Source organism: Lotus japonicus, chromosome 2, assembly GCF_012489685.1.
Source record: "Lotus japonicus ecotype B-129 chromosome 2, LjGifu_v1.2".
Lineage (NCBI taxonomy): Eukaryota > Viridiplantae > Streptophyta > Magnoliopsida > Fabales > Fabaceae > Lotus > Lotus japonicus.
The window spans coordinates 72,169,088-72,183,987 of NC_080042.1; the positions used below are offsets into that span (position 1 = coordinate 72,169,088).

Sequence of the window (14,900 nt, forward strand, 5' to 3'; positions counted from 1 at the left end):
TACTTTGTACCCCAGTTTTCAATTTGAAGACATCAACTACAAAATGGAGGTAAAATAAACAATTGGCAAATGAAAGCACGAATTAAGGCTTTGTTTGGTTGGGAAAGAAAGTAAGAGGAAAGAAAAGTGGAAGGAAAGAAAGAGAGAGGAAGGAGAGAGAACGGAAAGGGAGATGATTTCGTGGGTTGTTTAGTATGAGTGAATGTGGAAGGAAAAGTGAGAGGAAAGAAAATGAGTGTAATGAATAATTACTGTTTTATCCTTTACACATACATCTTTATAAATAATTTAAATATCATACTTTAAATGAATATTTCAATTTAAATGGGTTTTAAAAATAAATTCTGAAAACAAATCTACAAATTTAATAAAAAAACTAAAATAAAAAATTGTATGGTATCTTTCAAAGTATACACAATACATTTTATATTAGAAATTACTGTTGTTATCGTATTATATATTAAAATATAACATAATATTTACAAATTTATTATTATAACTTACATTACATATATGTTAGCTACCATATGGGCTAACGTAATAAAAAAATGATAAGCTACCATAATAATAAAAAATGGATAAGCTGGGTTTTGATAGAAATAAATAAAGAAAAAACAGGGGTACTTTAGTCATAGTAGTTAAAATAGGGTGTCATGACACTTTTCCGTCCGATTTGGGAAGAAAAGTTTTTGAGATGGGTCCCACAGTTTTTTATCTTTCCTTTCATGTTTAAATTGAAACCAAACAATGGAAAGAAAACTTTTTTCTACCTTTTCCTTCCCCCCTTTCTTTCCTTTGTTTTTTTCCACCGTTCCAAACACAGCCTAATGGTTGGAGTACAATTCAACCCATACGCATTTGATTTGTCTATCTTCAGCCACTGATAACCTGTCTTGACTTGAGGGCCTGAGTTAGATTATGTGCCATTATTTGTCACCAAACCTGAATTTGTTGCTTACATCATACTATTGAGTTGTCACAAAAAACAACCAAAGAATACATAACACGAGTTTGACTGTCTTAAATAAGCGCAAAATGTACCACATCTCATGAAAATACTTCCCTCATCTCCTTTGTCCCCTTGTGAAGCTGGCTAGAAAGGATAAGCAATGTACCATAATAACCACATGCAATCATTACAAGCAAGTAACCTGTAGTACTAGTCAAGATTCCACTAACCTTGGATTATTGGCCCCTTGAAATCCAAATGAGACACGCCACTCCGGGGCACTATATTGTATTATTTTGAAAGGTTTATGACATTTCTTAATACTAGTTTGTTTCTGTAAATTTTAACACAATCCAAGTCCAGGTGAGTGACATAAGATTTCTTGGATTTGGTCAATCTGTGAATTGAAAATTACAATGATGTCATGTTAATATGTAAATACCAAATCCTTATTTCAAGAACGTTGAAAATCACGATTTCATCAAAATCAAACCTGCATTTTTGGAGGGTTTCATCTACCGTAAACTGACACACGGTACTTCAGTTTCATATGTACCGTTGGATCTGATATTTTTAAATTTTAACGGTTCAGATAAATTAGCATTAAAATAATTCATTTGTTAATTATATCTTAATTTACAAAAACACCCTTCTTCTTCCCCAACCCACCCCCACCTTCTTCCCCAATCTTGACCATGATTCACGTTCTCTAGAGTGCAGACCCACCCCACCAACTTTCCTACTCCTCTCCCTCCCCACCCCCTTTTCCTTCCCCCACCACATTACTAATAATTATTTTTCTTTTATTTATAGTTGTCCCTGATTCTGTGGTGTGGTTTCATAACCTGTATGGACCCCAAGGGAAAGGAAGATATTACAAATACTTTTGATTTCAATGAAAAAGTGTCTATTTTGATTTCTTAAGCATCATAAGAGAACGTGAATCAACAGTAGGGAACGATCCATTCACTTTCTTCAAATGGAGTTTCCCATGACCGCTGAGGGTGTGGAGAAATTCAAGGAGGTCATCTAGGTTCAAGCAAATCGGAGCCACCCCCACCAAAAACCAGATCCATAAACACAACAACTTCCACCCAAAGCCTCCCCCACCAGAAACCCGGATCTGAAAATTCAGCAACATACAAACCCTTCATCCTTCCAAATACCCACTTTCAAAAACGCAAAAAAAATTCAAGCTCAATTGGAGTTTCCCCCACCAAAATCCCAGATCCAGAAACAGAGATATTTAATAATGAAAAAAACTCAAGCTTTTTTGTGCTCTAGTTTTGTTTTCTCAGATACTGAATAAAGCAGGTGATGAAGAGGCTTTTCATATGCAGAGAAAAAAAATCAAAACGAAAATGAGCATCAAAATGCTAGATTACAACCCAAAGTCCCAAAGCATTAAGCAAAAACGTAAATTAAGTTTGATTTCAGAAACAAAATGAAGTTTGAGCACAAAGCGTTGAAGAAGCGGTGGTGGTGTAGGAGCAAATGGTGGTGTTGGGACTGTGGAGATGATGAGGGAGAAAGACGAAATTTTATCAGAAATAGGGGATATTTTTGTCTTATTACTTTAAAAACGAAACTGAAGTACCGTGTGTCAGTTTAGACGCAGCCGGATTTTTGTTAAGTCATATATATCCAACTTTTATATTGAATACCACCGTACGTATATATAATCAAGCAAGCAATGAAGGGTGCTCACGTGTCTAATCATCCATAATCTCTTGGTTTGTCTTTTGCAATGTCTAATCATCCATATTCTCTTTGGTAGCGCTTCAAGCATGGCTCATCATTTTAACAAGAAAAAAAAAGGCTTATCATGGTTCGAAAGGCTATTCCATCTTTTGTTTGATTTTTTACTTTTGATTAAATGAAAAACTCGATCTTAAGTGTTAATTTAGTTTAAAAAATACTGAGATGCAATAGAAGGAATTTTCTAGGGGTACAAAATAGAACGACTATTTTCAAATTTTTGTAGAATAAATTTTAAATTTTAAAAATTCATTGATATTTTTTAAAATAATAATAAACCATACATTTATATCTTTCCGATGTAAAAAAAAATTATACATTTATCAATAAGGTCTAGCGCAACTAATAGATAGTTGAGTTTCTTAGCATTCAGAATGCGATCCGTGACAGTGCGTATAAAGAAGAATTTGTTGAAAATGTCTACTCATGTAATGCGCGATATCCAAGACTTCTAAAGAATTAGTCTCATGATAGGTGAACGGAATACATTCCAAAATAAAAAATAAAAGATACATTTATTTTAAACTAAAATGCGCTTTCATTTCATTTTCACTAATTTTTCTTTATAATTTGCTTTTCTTTTTCTATCACATAATTAGTCGTTTCACTTCTTAATTATATCATGTGGAGGTAGCATATTAGTGTGAGTTTGTGAGGATACTATTTTCCAAAAAAAGTTTACGAGTAACTGAAACTTATATTTTTATATTTTATATTATAGAACAAGAAATGCTTTAGAAAGTAGCAGAATAAGACAACTGAGGAAAGCAATGAGGACTATGTGTTTTTATAGTAATAAACAAGTTTAGACTCCCAAAAGAATAACACAAGTTCGATTGGCCGGAAAATTACAGATTTTTTAACAGATGGTGACAACTGACAACCATTGAGGATAAAAAGAGGAGGAAAAAATTTGTGGAATAGAATGATGATATATTAGCCCTACATTTCCGCTTGCACTTCAGATAAATAGGAATAAGAAAAGATAAAATGTGATATAATATGTGATATAATAAAAAATGTAAAAAAAATAATAATAAAAGTAATGAAAATTATATGAAAGATAACGTGAAGTGTATAGATCATTACTATAGAATAGACTTTTTTACCATCATAGTGTAGTTTTGGAACATATTTACCATTATAGTGTACCTTTTTTTTTATTTACCAAACTAGTGTAAATCACCACTTAGAGTGGCGATACATATATTTTTTTGTTTTTTTTTTAAGAAATCGCCACTTACCGTGGCGACACTTTAAATTATTATTATATTTTTAAGAAATCGCCGGTACTAGTGGCGACACCTAATTTTTTTATTTTTTTGACTTTCTATTTTAGTGACGGAAATAAATCCGTCACAAAAGCCTTAAATGAAAGCAATCAGTGACAGAATATGAAGAAAGAAATTTTCCGTCTTACGTCCCAAAATCCAAGAGAACAATATTAAATAAAATAGCGACGGAAATTTGAGAAGGGATTCTACCGTCGCAAAAGGTTAGCGATGAAATATCTTTTTTGTGACGGATAGTTTTTCAATCCATGTTCTGTCACTAATTCTTTTAAATCATATACCAGGATTTTGTGACGGATTTTTTCCGTCACTAATATAGAAAGTCAAAAAAATAACAATAAGGTGTCGCCACTACCCGTGGCGATTTCTAAAAAAAAATATTAATAATTTAAAGTGTCGCCACTAACAGTGGCGACGACTTCTTAAAAAAACAAAAAAAATATATATGTATCGCCACTTAGAGTGGCGATTTACACTAGTTTGGTAAATAAAAAAAAATATACACTATATAATGGTAAATAACTAAATATGTTTCAAAACTACAATTGGTGGTAAAAAAGTCTATAGAATATTATAGAAGTAGAGTGTACCTGGAAGGGGTACATGAAATCTTCATTGAGTTGCTTACCATGCTGTCCATTTAAAGCTGCCACTTAGAGGGTTAGGACAAAATAACACCAAAGCAAACGAAACGTCACAGCATATTTCTATTCTATTATACTGGAACTGAGGTGAAGGAAGGAGAAAATTCTGTTTTAGTGTGATTACACTGGCTGTTGAGATCTTCACATAAAGCTTACACACCTGACACCTTTATTGTTGTCTAGGACCTAGAGCTTAGCTTTTGGTTCAGATGGCTGACAAAGAAGATGCCATGCATGCAGTTTTGAAGGAAGCTGTGGATTTGGTACCTAACAAAGCAGCCCATTACTCTGTTTCTTTCCCCTGTTTTCGTAGAATTGTTTAGAGTTTGAAATGTTTTGCATTTGGTTTTGTACCATTTTTTTCAAAAAGATCATTCCTCTATCTCTCTCTCTCTTTCTCACTGATCATTGGTTAGTGAGTGTTTCTGGGTTTTGTTTCTATTTGTGGTCTTGGGAATTTCAAGTTCTGTTCTGTTATCTGCAAATTTTGTCTCCTTTTATTGTTCTGATTATGCCTCTCTCTCTCTCTCTCTCTCTCTCTCTCTCTCTCTCTCTCTCTCTCTCATTCAATAGCTTGGATTTGATTGCAGGAAAGCGTGCCAGTTGAGGAGGTGTTTGAGACTCTGAGGTGTGATTCAAATGGACTGACAACAAAGGCTGCTGAGGAGAGATTGGCCATCTTTGGCTACAACAAGCTTGAGGAGAAGGAGGTCTTGTCCTTTAGTGTTTTGACTGTTTTCTTGTTTGTTTTGCTTTTTTCTCTTTTGTGATTGCAGATGTGAAACAGATAAATTTCCCCTTATTGTAATGCTACAGTAGACACTACAAAATGATCCTATGATCTGTTGTTTAATAAAATTTGTCTTTATTCTTTGGAGAGCTTTGAAAGAGGTTTACTTCTTTTTTGTTGTTTGTGAGGTTCTATGGCTTATCTTGTGGATTTTGCAGGAGAGCAAGTTTTTTAAGTTTTTGGGATTTATGTGGAATCCTCTCTCATGGGTCATGGAAGCAGCAGCAATCATGGCCATTGCTCTGGCCAATGGAGGAGTAAGCTACTGAATACTTGTACTCTTTAATTTTTTTGAAAATTTATTTTAGTTTTTGAATGTTTGGATGCACAAAATAGTGAAAAAACTATTGAACATAGTTGTACATGTCAAGGATAGAAGGTTCTTTTGAGTTTTAACATTGTATTATACTGTTATATTTTGCACAATTTTCTGATATTATTCTTCATTTGGAAATGGATTCTGTGCGGTCAAGGAAACCCTACATTCACGCAGTTACACAACTGATTTATATCCACCATAGGATGAAATATATGAACCGACCGATTTTGGTTGGATGAATCAGATTGTGTGACAGCATGAATGCAGAGTATCCTTAACTGCAGGGAACCTAATCCATCTTCATATCCTTCAGGGCAAACCTCCTGATTGGCAAGACTTTGTTGGGATTATCTCACTTCTTTTTATAAATTCAACAATAAGTTTCATAGAGGAGAACAATGCTGGTAATGCTGCTGCAGCTCTAATGGCTCGCCTAGCGCCCAAAGCTAAGGTATTAGTTACTAAAAAGCAGATATGTTTGTTGCTATAACTTATTTTTGGATTTTGGTGTAAGATTCATGTAAGAATCAATATTTGATTCATACATTTTTTGTCTTTGTTTATTATGCCAAAAATACTTATTCAGGTCCTTCGAGATGGGAAATGGAATGAGGAAGATGCTAGTATTCTTGTTCCTGGTGATATAATTAGTGTTAAGTTAGGAGATATTATCCCTGCAGATTCTCGCCTGCTTGAAGGTGATCCATTGAAGATTGATCAGGTGCGCCTTGTTGCCTTTTGCTGTCTTGTCTTGTTTATGATATCTTGCTATCATTTTCTCTTTGTTGATCTCTTAGTTTCCGGTTCGGGTTGCAGTCTGCACTTACAGGTGAGTCTCTTCCAGTCACAAAAGGCCCTGGTGATAGTGTTTATTCAGGCTCTACATGCAAGCAGGGAGAGATTGAAGCACTTGTTATTGCAACTGGAGTTCATACCTTCTTTGGCAAGGCTGCTCATCTTGTTGACTCCACAAATCAAGTTGGCCATTTTCAGAAGGTAAAATGAGGATTCGGATTTAATATAGTCGATTGCACTGCACTCACAAATTTAGGTCTTTCGATCAAGATTAGACAGCTTACATCTTTAGATGCATTTATATTCAATTTATTAAATCAAATAGGTACTGTTTGATTTAATCCAATGGCTCATAATGACTGATTGCACTGACTGCGTCAAAAAGTGACTGCAGTCAGTTCAGGTCTGTAAAATGAACTTGAGTCTTTTTAACTTTATCCAAAAATAAGAAGAAAGGGCCTTCTCACGAGAGAAATATAAGTTAAATGTCATTAGAATTAGTTGCAGGACTAAGGACTTCAAATATTAGTGAGTCAGAAGTCATAACATATAATGTAGAGAACTTATGGACACAAAATGGTATGTGCTTAAAAAGTTGATGGTTTTCAGGTTGTGGAGCTGTAGCGTATGATACAATCTTTGCACATCAACAAGCTTCCTTTTGATTTTGCTTTCTTCTATATATGAAAAAAAAAATGTTTAACATCTATACTTAGCATTATTTTGGTTCCTTAAACAGGTCCTAACTTCTATTGGGAACTTCTGCATATGTTCAATTGCTGTGGGAATGATAGTAGAGATCATTGTCATGTACCCTATTCAACACCGGAAATATCGCCCCGGGATTGACAATCTGCTAGTGCTTCTTATTGGAGGAATTCCTATAGCCATGCCTACTGTTTTGTCAGTGACAATGGCAATTGGATCCCACCGTTTATCCCAGCAGGTAGACATTAGTGCTTCTATTATAAGTGCTTATTTCAAGTTTTCACCAACTAAATGTTAATCTCTATTAGTTATGCTTTTTATAATTATTGCAGGGTGCTATTACTAAAAGAATGACAGCCATAGAAGAGATGGCAGGTATGGATGTATTGTGCAGTGACAAAACTGGAACTTTGACTTTGAATAAACTATCAGTTGACAAGAATCTTATTGAGGTTAGTAGTAGTCAGTTTTGTCTTGCTTTGATTTCTGATTTTCTTTGTGGTATTGCTACACGAGTGTTTTTAATGTTTTATGTAGGTTTTTGCTAAAGGAGTAGACACAGATACTGTTGTTCTCATGGCTGCTCGAGCTTCTAGAGTGGAAAACCAAGATGCTGTAGATGCTGCTATTATAGGGATGTTGGGAGATCCAAAAGAGGTATAATATTCATTGGCAATAATATTTCTCTTTTTCTTAATGCTAACAAAAAACATGCTCAATGAAAACATGTTTCTTGTGTTTAGTGCAGCTAGTATAACACTAACATTATAAAAAAAAAACTGTTTTCATTTCTTTTTTTTCTGTTTACTACATGCAGTTTTCTGCTCTAATCACCACATTTCAAATATCTAATATATTTAATTTACTGAGTTATTAGGATTTAGGATTATTAGTTACTGTAGTAGGAGATTTATATTGGGGAAAGTATTAATGTAGTAAGGTCTATTTCTATACATTTGTTAAAATTATGTACAGAAGTATTTACTCAATCATATTCTGTTTCTTACCTCTAGTATCTTCATCTTAAATATTTTGTGTATGACTTTTTCTAAATTTTAGGCAAGGGCTGGTATTAGAGAGGTTCACTTCCTCCCCTTTAATCCAACTGACAAACGGACTGCTCTAACTTATATAGACCCTGATGGTAAAATGCACCGTGTCAGCAAAGGTGCACCTGAGCAGGTAACTTGAGGAGCCAACTTATTACTTGTGTTTAATGTTCCCACATGACAATGGAAGTGATTCATACATTTCATTACTGTTAGATTTTGAACCTTGCACGCAATAAATCAGAGATAGAACACAGAGTTCACGCTGTCATTGATAAGTTTGCAGAGCGCGGATTACGGTCTCTTGCAGTAGCCTACCAGGTACATGTTTATTATGCTCTATCTTTTGGTGTGGAGGGAGCAAATACAAGTTACATTATTGCTGACTACATTGGTCATTATATCACAGGAAGTTCCTGAAGGAAGGAAAGAGAGCCCAGGAGGGCCTTGGCAATTTATTGGATTGATGCCTCTTTTTGACCCACCTAGACATGATAGTGCAGAGACGATACGAAGGGCATTGAATCTCGGAGTAAGTGTCAAAATGATAACAGGTAACTGCTTGAATTGCGTTGGTAAATTATCAAACTTATTGTTGGTTAAGTAATTGGAGTTAGGCAAAATTGCACAAAAAGGAACATTCTTGCTCCTGACATAAACTGCAGTTGCAATTGCAATTCTGACTAGTGTTAACATTTTAGCTTCTTTTCTATATGTCTGGTTTGCATTTTTGTGGCATGGTTTGTGCAATTAGTTATCTTAGTATAACCATGCTATTATTTTCTCTTGTAAATGTGTCGCTTCTCACTTGTGCTTTGGATATAATTATAGTAATTTACATTAACTTTTACAAATAAATCCAGAAAGTCGTGTTAAGTTTTATGGCCTCCCTTCATGTGTCTATTAACAGGGAATTTGCATATGGTTTTTACTCCTTTGTGAAGTCACAATGTATTTAAGTTGAATTTTGAAATTAGTGCTTGTAGCCTGACCTTGTCAATACCTATGCATGAAAAAATTGAAATTATTCAGAGATTTGGAAGCATTAATAGTTTGGTTTATCTAATTGACATATTTCTGAATGATGTTTTTGTGTTCTATTTCTTCTAGGTGACCAACTAGCAATAGCAAAAGAAACAGGACGCCGTCTGGGAATGGGAACCAACATGTACCCCTCATCGACTTTATTAGGCCAAAACAAGGATGAAGCAATTACTACCTTACCAGTTGATGAATTAATTGAAAAGGCGGATGGATTTGCTGGTGTTTTTCCAGGTACATCATCTTTCTTTTCTCTTTAAATTCCAAGCATTTAGAAAACATATAATATTCCTGACATTCAATTTGAAAACAAGCTAGAATTCTTATAATATCTTGGAGAAGTAACTAAATGGCTCAGATCAGATGCCACTTTCATATGATGTTGCTCAGTTTTACTTTCATTTGCTTGAATTGATGACTTTGTTTAACACAGAGCACAAATATGAGATCGTGAAACGTTTACAAGCTAGGAAACATGTATGCGGGATGACTGGTGATGGGGTTAATGATGCCCCTGCTCTTAAAAAGGCAGATATTGGGATAGCTGTTGCTGATGCAACTGATGCGGCTCGTAGTGCTTCTGATATTGTTCTAACAGAACCAGGTCTCAGTGTTATCATTAGTGCTGTACTGACGAGCCGTGCAATATTCCAAAGGATGAAGAATTACACGGTGAGTCTACATTCATTTCTAACCTCTAATGGAGTTTGGTTTTAAGTTGAACACATGGTAGTTAAGGTGAAATGCATGACTCAGCTACCATCTGATGACTTTAGAAAATTTAATATTCTGCTGTATTTTCTTATCATCTAATAGCATCATGTCTAAAATCCTTTAATGCTCCATTTTAGTTAAATAATGATAATGATGATTTTTTAAATTTCAGATTTAACTTATTGATTTCCTTTTGTACAGATCTATGCAGTTTCCATCACAATCCGTATAGTGGTAATTATATAGCCTTAGCTTTACTATTACCTATTGTTCTTGTGCTCATATGAATTTGATTACTGACTTCAGAATTTCTTCTGTGACAGCTTGGTTTCATGTTACTGGCTCTCATATGGCAATTTGATTTTCCACCATTCATGGTGCTGATTATTGCAATTCTTAATGATGGTCTGTACCTTATTTTTCAACGCTAACCTAGTTTATCCCTTTTTATTAGTAAAGTCATGGATATTTTTGTAACCATTGCAAACTAATTAGTTGCCAAAGAGTGCTGCTGTTTCTGATGTCAAAACCCCTTATTACCTTTTTCTCTCCTTAAATATATGATATGTTGAATATTTCAGGTACCATTATGACAATATCAAAGGATAGGGTAAAACCATCTCCATATCCAGATAGCTGGAAGCTGGCAGAGATCTTTACCACTGGAATAGTTCTTGGTGGTTATTTGGCTATGATGACAGTCATTTTCTTTTGGGCGGCATATAAAACAGATTTTTTCCCTGTAAGAAAACTAGTCTTGAATCAAATTAATGGTATTCATGTGTGTCAAGGGCCAAATGAAACTTGTCCATATCCAAAGCACACCCTTATAAGCTTTTTTGGATTTCGGATGATGATTGCTGCTGACTTTCCATGACTAACTTTGCTCAATTGCCTGTACTGATCCTCATTGAGAAATTTTGCAGCGCAATTTCGGGGTCCCAAGTCTTCAGAAAAAGGATGTGGATGACTTTAGAATGCTTGCCTCAGCAATATACCTGCAAGTTAGCACAATTAGTCAAGCCCTCATATTCGTTACACGGGCGCGGAGTTGGTCTTACGTTGAGCGTCCGGGTTTGCTTCTTATAGCAGCTTTTATTATTGCCCAGCTGGTGAGTAGCTTATTTTTTCCTCAACCAATTCTGGCACTCATATGCTACTTACAGTAGTTTCTCCCAAGAATTGATTTTGACTTTAGAACCAAATGTAGAAGGATTTCCACACATGCTATTAATAACTTGTCCATCTTCTTTGATGAGTAGATAGCTACACTGATTGCAGTTTATGCAAATTGGAGTTTTGCTGCTATTGAAGGGATTGGATGGGGTTGGGCTGGTGTTGTTTGGCTTTATAACCTCATCTTTTATATCCCACTTGATTTCATCAAGTTCATTACTCGATATGCCTTGAGTGGCAGGGCTTGGGATCTTGTTATTGAACAAAGGGTATGTGTAATGTGTTCCTGTCTTCCCTATCAATTATATTGATTAATTCAACATTTGAGCCTGTTGCTTAATTTGTCGAATGCAATCTTTGTCAGATTGCTTTTACAAGGAAAAAGGATTTTGGAAAGGAAGAACGCGAACTTAAATGGGCACATGCACAGAGGACACTTCACGGCCTTCATCCACCAGAAACTAAGATGTTCAATGAACGTAAAAATTACACAGACATTAATCAGATGGCTGAAGAGGCTAAAAGACGAGCAGAAATTACAAGGTATGCATTCATGTGTTTATGCTAAACTATGATGATCTCCTCTGAGGTAGTTTTCCTTAAAATCAAGATTAGGCCTAACACTACCCCAAAAACTAGCTTAGAAATGAGAATTGTTCTACCTTTTATTAAGACTTATTTGGTCATATCTCTAGTCAATGTGAGACTTTTCTACCGTCGCCTGTATCCATAACTTCTTACATGTTGCATATTCCCATGGCATTTATGGGGAATTTTCATAAAATAAAATGCAAAGCATGTTCAGATGAAGCACTCAAGGCTCTTGTGAACTTATGTTAAGATTTTTTTTTTGGCAGACTGAGAGAACTGCATACTCTGAAGGGCCATGTTGAGTCAGTGGTTAGGCTGAAGGGACTTGACATTGACACAATACAGCAAGCATACACTGTCTAAAAGGCAGACTTGATGTTGTAACAAATATATGCCTTAACTTAAACCTATAGCACAGTTGTTCCTCCACACTGCACTCTATATGCTTGTTCCTGGCAGTTTTGCATGGATTGTGTGTGGAGGAAACACTAGGTTCTAGGATATTGAGAGTAGGATTCATAATATATTAGGGGTGGGACTCGTATAATTTAATAGGATTCCTTATGAATTTCAATCAATAAGAGAGTGATTATTGTAGAAAGTTGTTGACAGAGTATTGCTAGCATTTCTAATTTGTGTTGTGTCTAGAAAGACATGAAATTATCGATAGAGTACTCTAAAAAGTTTAAGACCCGTCTATGTGCACACCAAATAGCACTTATTAATTATTTAGTGCATTTTCTAGTAGATAAGCTCAAAGAAGCCCGTATCCAAACGGGCTCAGTAGTATTGCTAGCATATTGCTGCTTCATTGGTACATGCATAAAATGATTCAATTTTGAGGAAAAATTTATTGGATTAAGAAATAGATACTTTAAATGGATCTAGTAAAACACAAAGCAGCACAAACAACAAAATGAAAACACAAAAGCAATCCTACGACATAACACAAAACTAAGAAACGCAAAAACAGACGCTCTAAACCTCTCTAGATGATTAGCTCTAAGATGTCTCACACAAGCATGCAAACCCTCATCAGTACTGGAAAATACAACTCCGCATAATTTCTCTGCTATCAAGACCTGGAGATCCTTCTTCTTCTTCGTAGGCCGACCTCACCCTTTGTGAACAAGCGAGAATAAACAAGTTGTTGACAAGTAGAAGCAGATCTTCAAGTTTGTTGGCAGCTTTCATTGCAATACATCAGCAATGTCATTCGTTATAATCAGTACAAGCTTCAACTAGAGCACTATTTTCAGAATACTGAAAAAATACACCTGAGTAGATACTCCTCCATATACGAGATGTCACACACATCTCAAAATCACATAACTTTCTTAAAGTTTGATCTACAGGATCATAGCATAGTGCTGCTTCTTCACCTACAAGCCAAACCAATATTGATTTCTCTTGTTTTACTGGGCAAGCAATGTTAAGGCCAAAACGATTGAAGCCTAAATTCATGAATGGAAATTCAACTCCTAGATCAACACGGTGCCTCAATAACCAACTAGAGTAATCTTCCTTAAGCTCAAAAATATCAAAAATATCAGTTTTGTTACTAAAATCAGTAACCATCAAATGCAAACTCCCACCTGACTCCCCAAAATAAAAAAATTATCGGTTCTGCCATTCTAACAGGGGCATTGGGAAATTTTTGAGACACTGAGTATCAACATCAAAATACACCGAGAACTCAGCTTTATTACACCAATGAATAGCACCATTGCAGTAAACAGCATTAGCAGGCTCCAGTGTAAATGTTGTAGAGAGAAAAACCCCAGGACCGATCCATGAACGGGTTTTGAAAGAATATAAATTGAAGACAGATGGAATCCGTGAACTCTGGCCACCCCGTGTTGCAATTGAAAAGACTTTATAGTATGGTGATATGTGAGGTTCAAAAGCAAGATAAAGGTCAATTATTTTACTCTTTCCTGAGAATGGGTGGTTACTCAAAGTGAGAGTGGTGAAGTCTTTGGTGACAAGGTTACATATGAAGTACGTGGAGTCATTATGGCAAAGGAGAAGACCGTTGCATGAACGAATGACGATGATTCTAGATTGGTTGAGGAAATTCAAATTGAGAACACGAACGGTTGGGGTTGTTGTGGTAAAGGAAAAGATGTGTGATGGCCGGCCATCGGCGTTGGGCAAAATAAGGGAAGTGGGGTAGCGTTGTTGGTTACGAAGGGAGTGAGCGTGAAGGAATTGATGGTCAGAGATGAGTATCAGTCACTGCTTTGAAACACACTTTAATCGAATAAGGGATTTCAACGACACTCGAAGAAGGATCTCCCACATAATGTCTACACTTCCGACCACATTCTCAGCTGGGCTTGCACTTAATTTTGCATTCTAATTTGGCAACCACAAGGAAGAGAAAAGAAAAAATAAACAACGGCACTTAGATGAAGTGAAAGCAAAAGCAAGTCTCCTTGTAGATTTTGTACCACTCTTTTCTAGGACATCTCCAACGCCGTCATCATCATTATAATATACTAAATATTCATTTGGAAGATGAAAATTTAGTTTTTGCACTAACGGCCATCGTTTGTGTATGGTAAAACCAAATGTTCTCCAAACCGCCTCACACGGTGAAAGATAGCGACAATCATAATATTGCTTTACCTCATCAACTTGTTCTTTCGCTTGTGCGTCGTTGTCCTGATTTGAAATTTCAAGCATTGCTCGGTCTGCCCCCCTTTGTTGATATATTTGAACAAATATTTTATAGCATTGGACTTGTTACAATACTCCACATTAATGTGAGCTTGATACCTCATAAGGAGTGTGGGATTGTAAGGCACAACATACCTGCAATGAAGAACATGCCGCATGCAGATTACGATAGTAATAAATAACATATATGAGCTATATTTAATTTTTCAACGAAGTTATTTTTTTCAAATTGGTCTAAATTTAGTGTACCCACAATGCATATTAAAACTGCAAAAAAATTCATACCTGTTGTCAATTTCAATGTCTTTTTTCTTGATCACAATCTCTGTTTGCCTTCTTCTATACTGCGGATAGCCTTCTTCGTCAATAGTGGTGGTGTTTTGAAATTTATT

At 35.4% G+C, this 14,900-nt stretch overlaps 1 protein-coding gene across 2 annotated transcripts; it reads left to right on the top strand.

Moving 5' to 3' along the window:
- The first annotated feature begins 4,639 nt into the window (after nucleotides 1-4,639).
- Nucleotides 4,640-12,519, top strand: LOC130739326 (plasma membrane ATPase 3-like). 2 transcript variants are annotated; one of them, XM_057591591.1, is made up of 22 exons: nucleotides 4,669-4,730; nucleotides 4,827-4,906; nucleotides 5,234-5,353; nucleotides 5,592-5,690; nucleotides 6,066-6,203; nucleotides 6,339-6,473; nucleotides 6,569-6,748; nucleotides 7,287-7,493; nucleotides 7,588-7,707; nucleotides 7,793-7,912; nucleotides 8,315-8,437; nucleotides 8,521-8,625; nucleotides 8,714-8,858; nucleotides 9,415-9,579; nucleotides 9,779-10,017; nucleotides 10,261-10,293; nucleotides 10,383-10,464; nucleotides 10,641-10,801; nucleotides 10,986-11,171; nucleotides 11,322-11,504; nucleotides 11,600-11,778; nucleotides 12,093-12,519. In XM_057591591.1, exons 2-22 carry the CDS (start codon nucleotides 4,853-4,855, stop codon nucleotides 12,187-12,189), a joined length of 2,871 nt encoding a protein of 956 aa, XP_057447574.1. In that variant the 5' UTR covers nucleotides 4,669-4,730; nucleotides 4,827-4,852; the 3' UTR covers nucleotides 12,190-12,519. The 2 variants fall into 2 exon arrangements, with proteins under 2 accessions (XP_057447573.1, XP_057447574.1); XM_057591590.1 differs by having other exon boundaries at nucleotides 4,640-4,906.
- The last annotated feature ends 2,381 nt before the right edge of the window (nucleotides 12,520-14,900 follow it).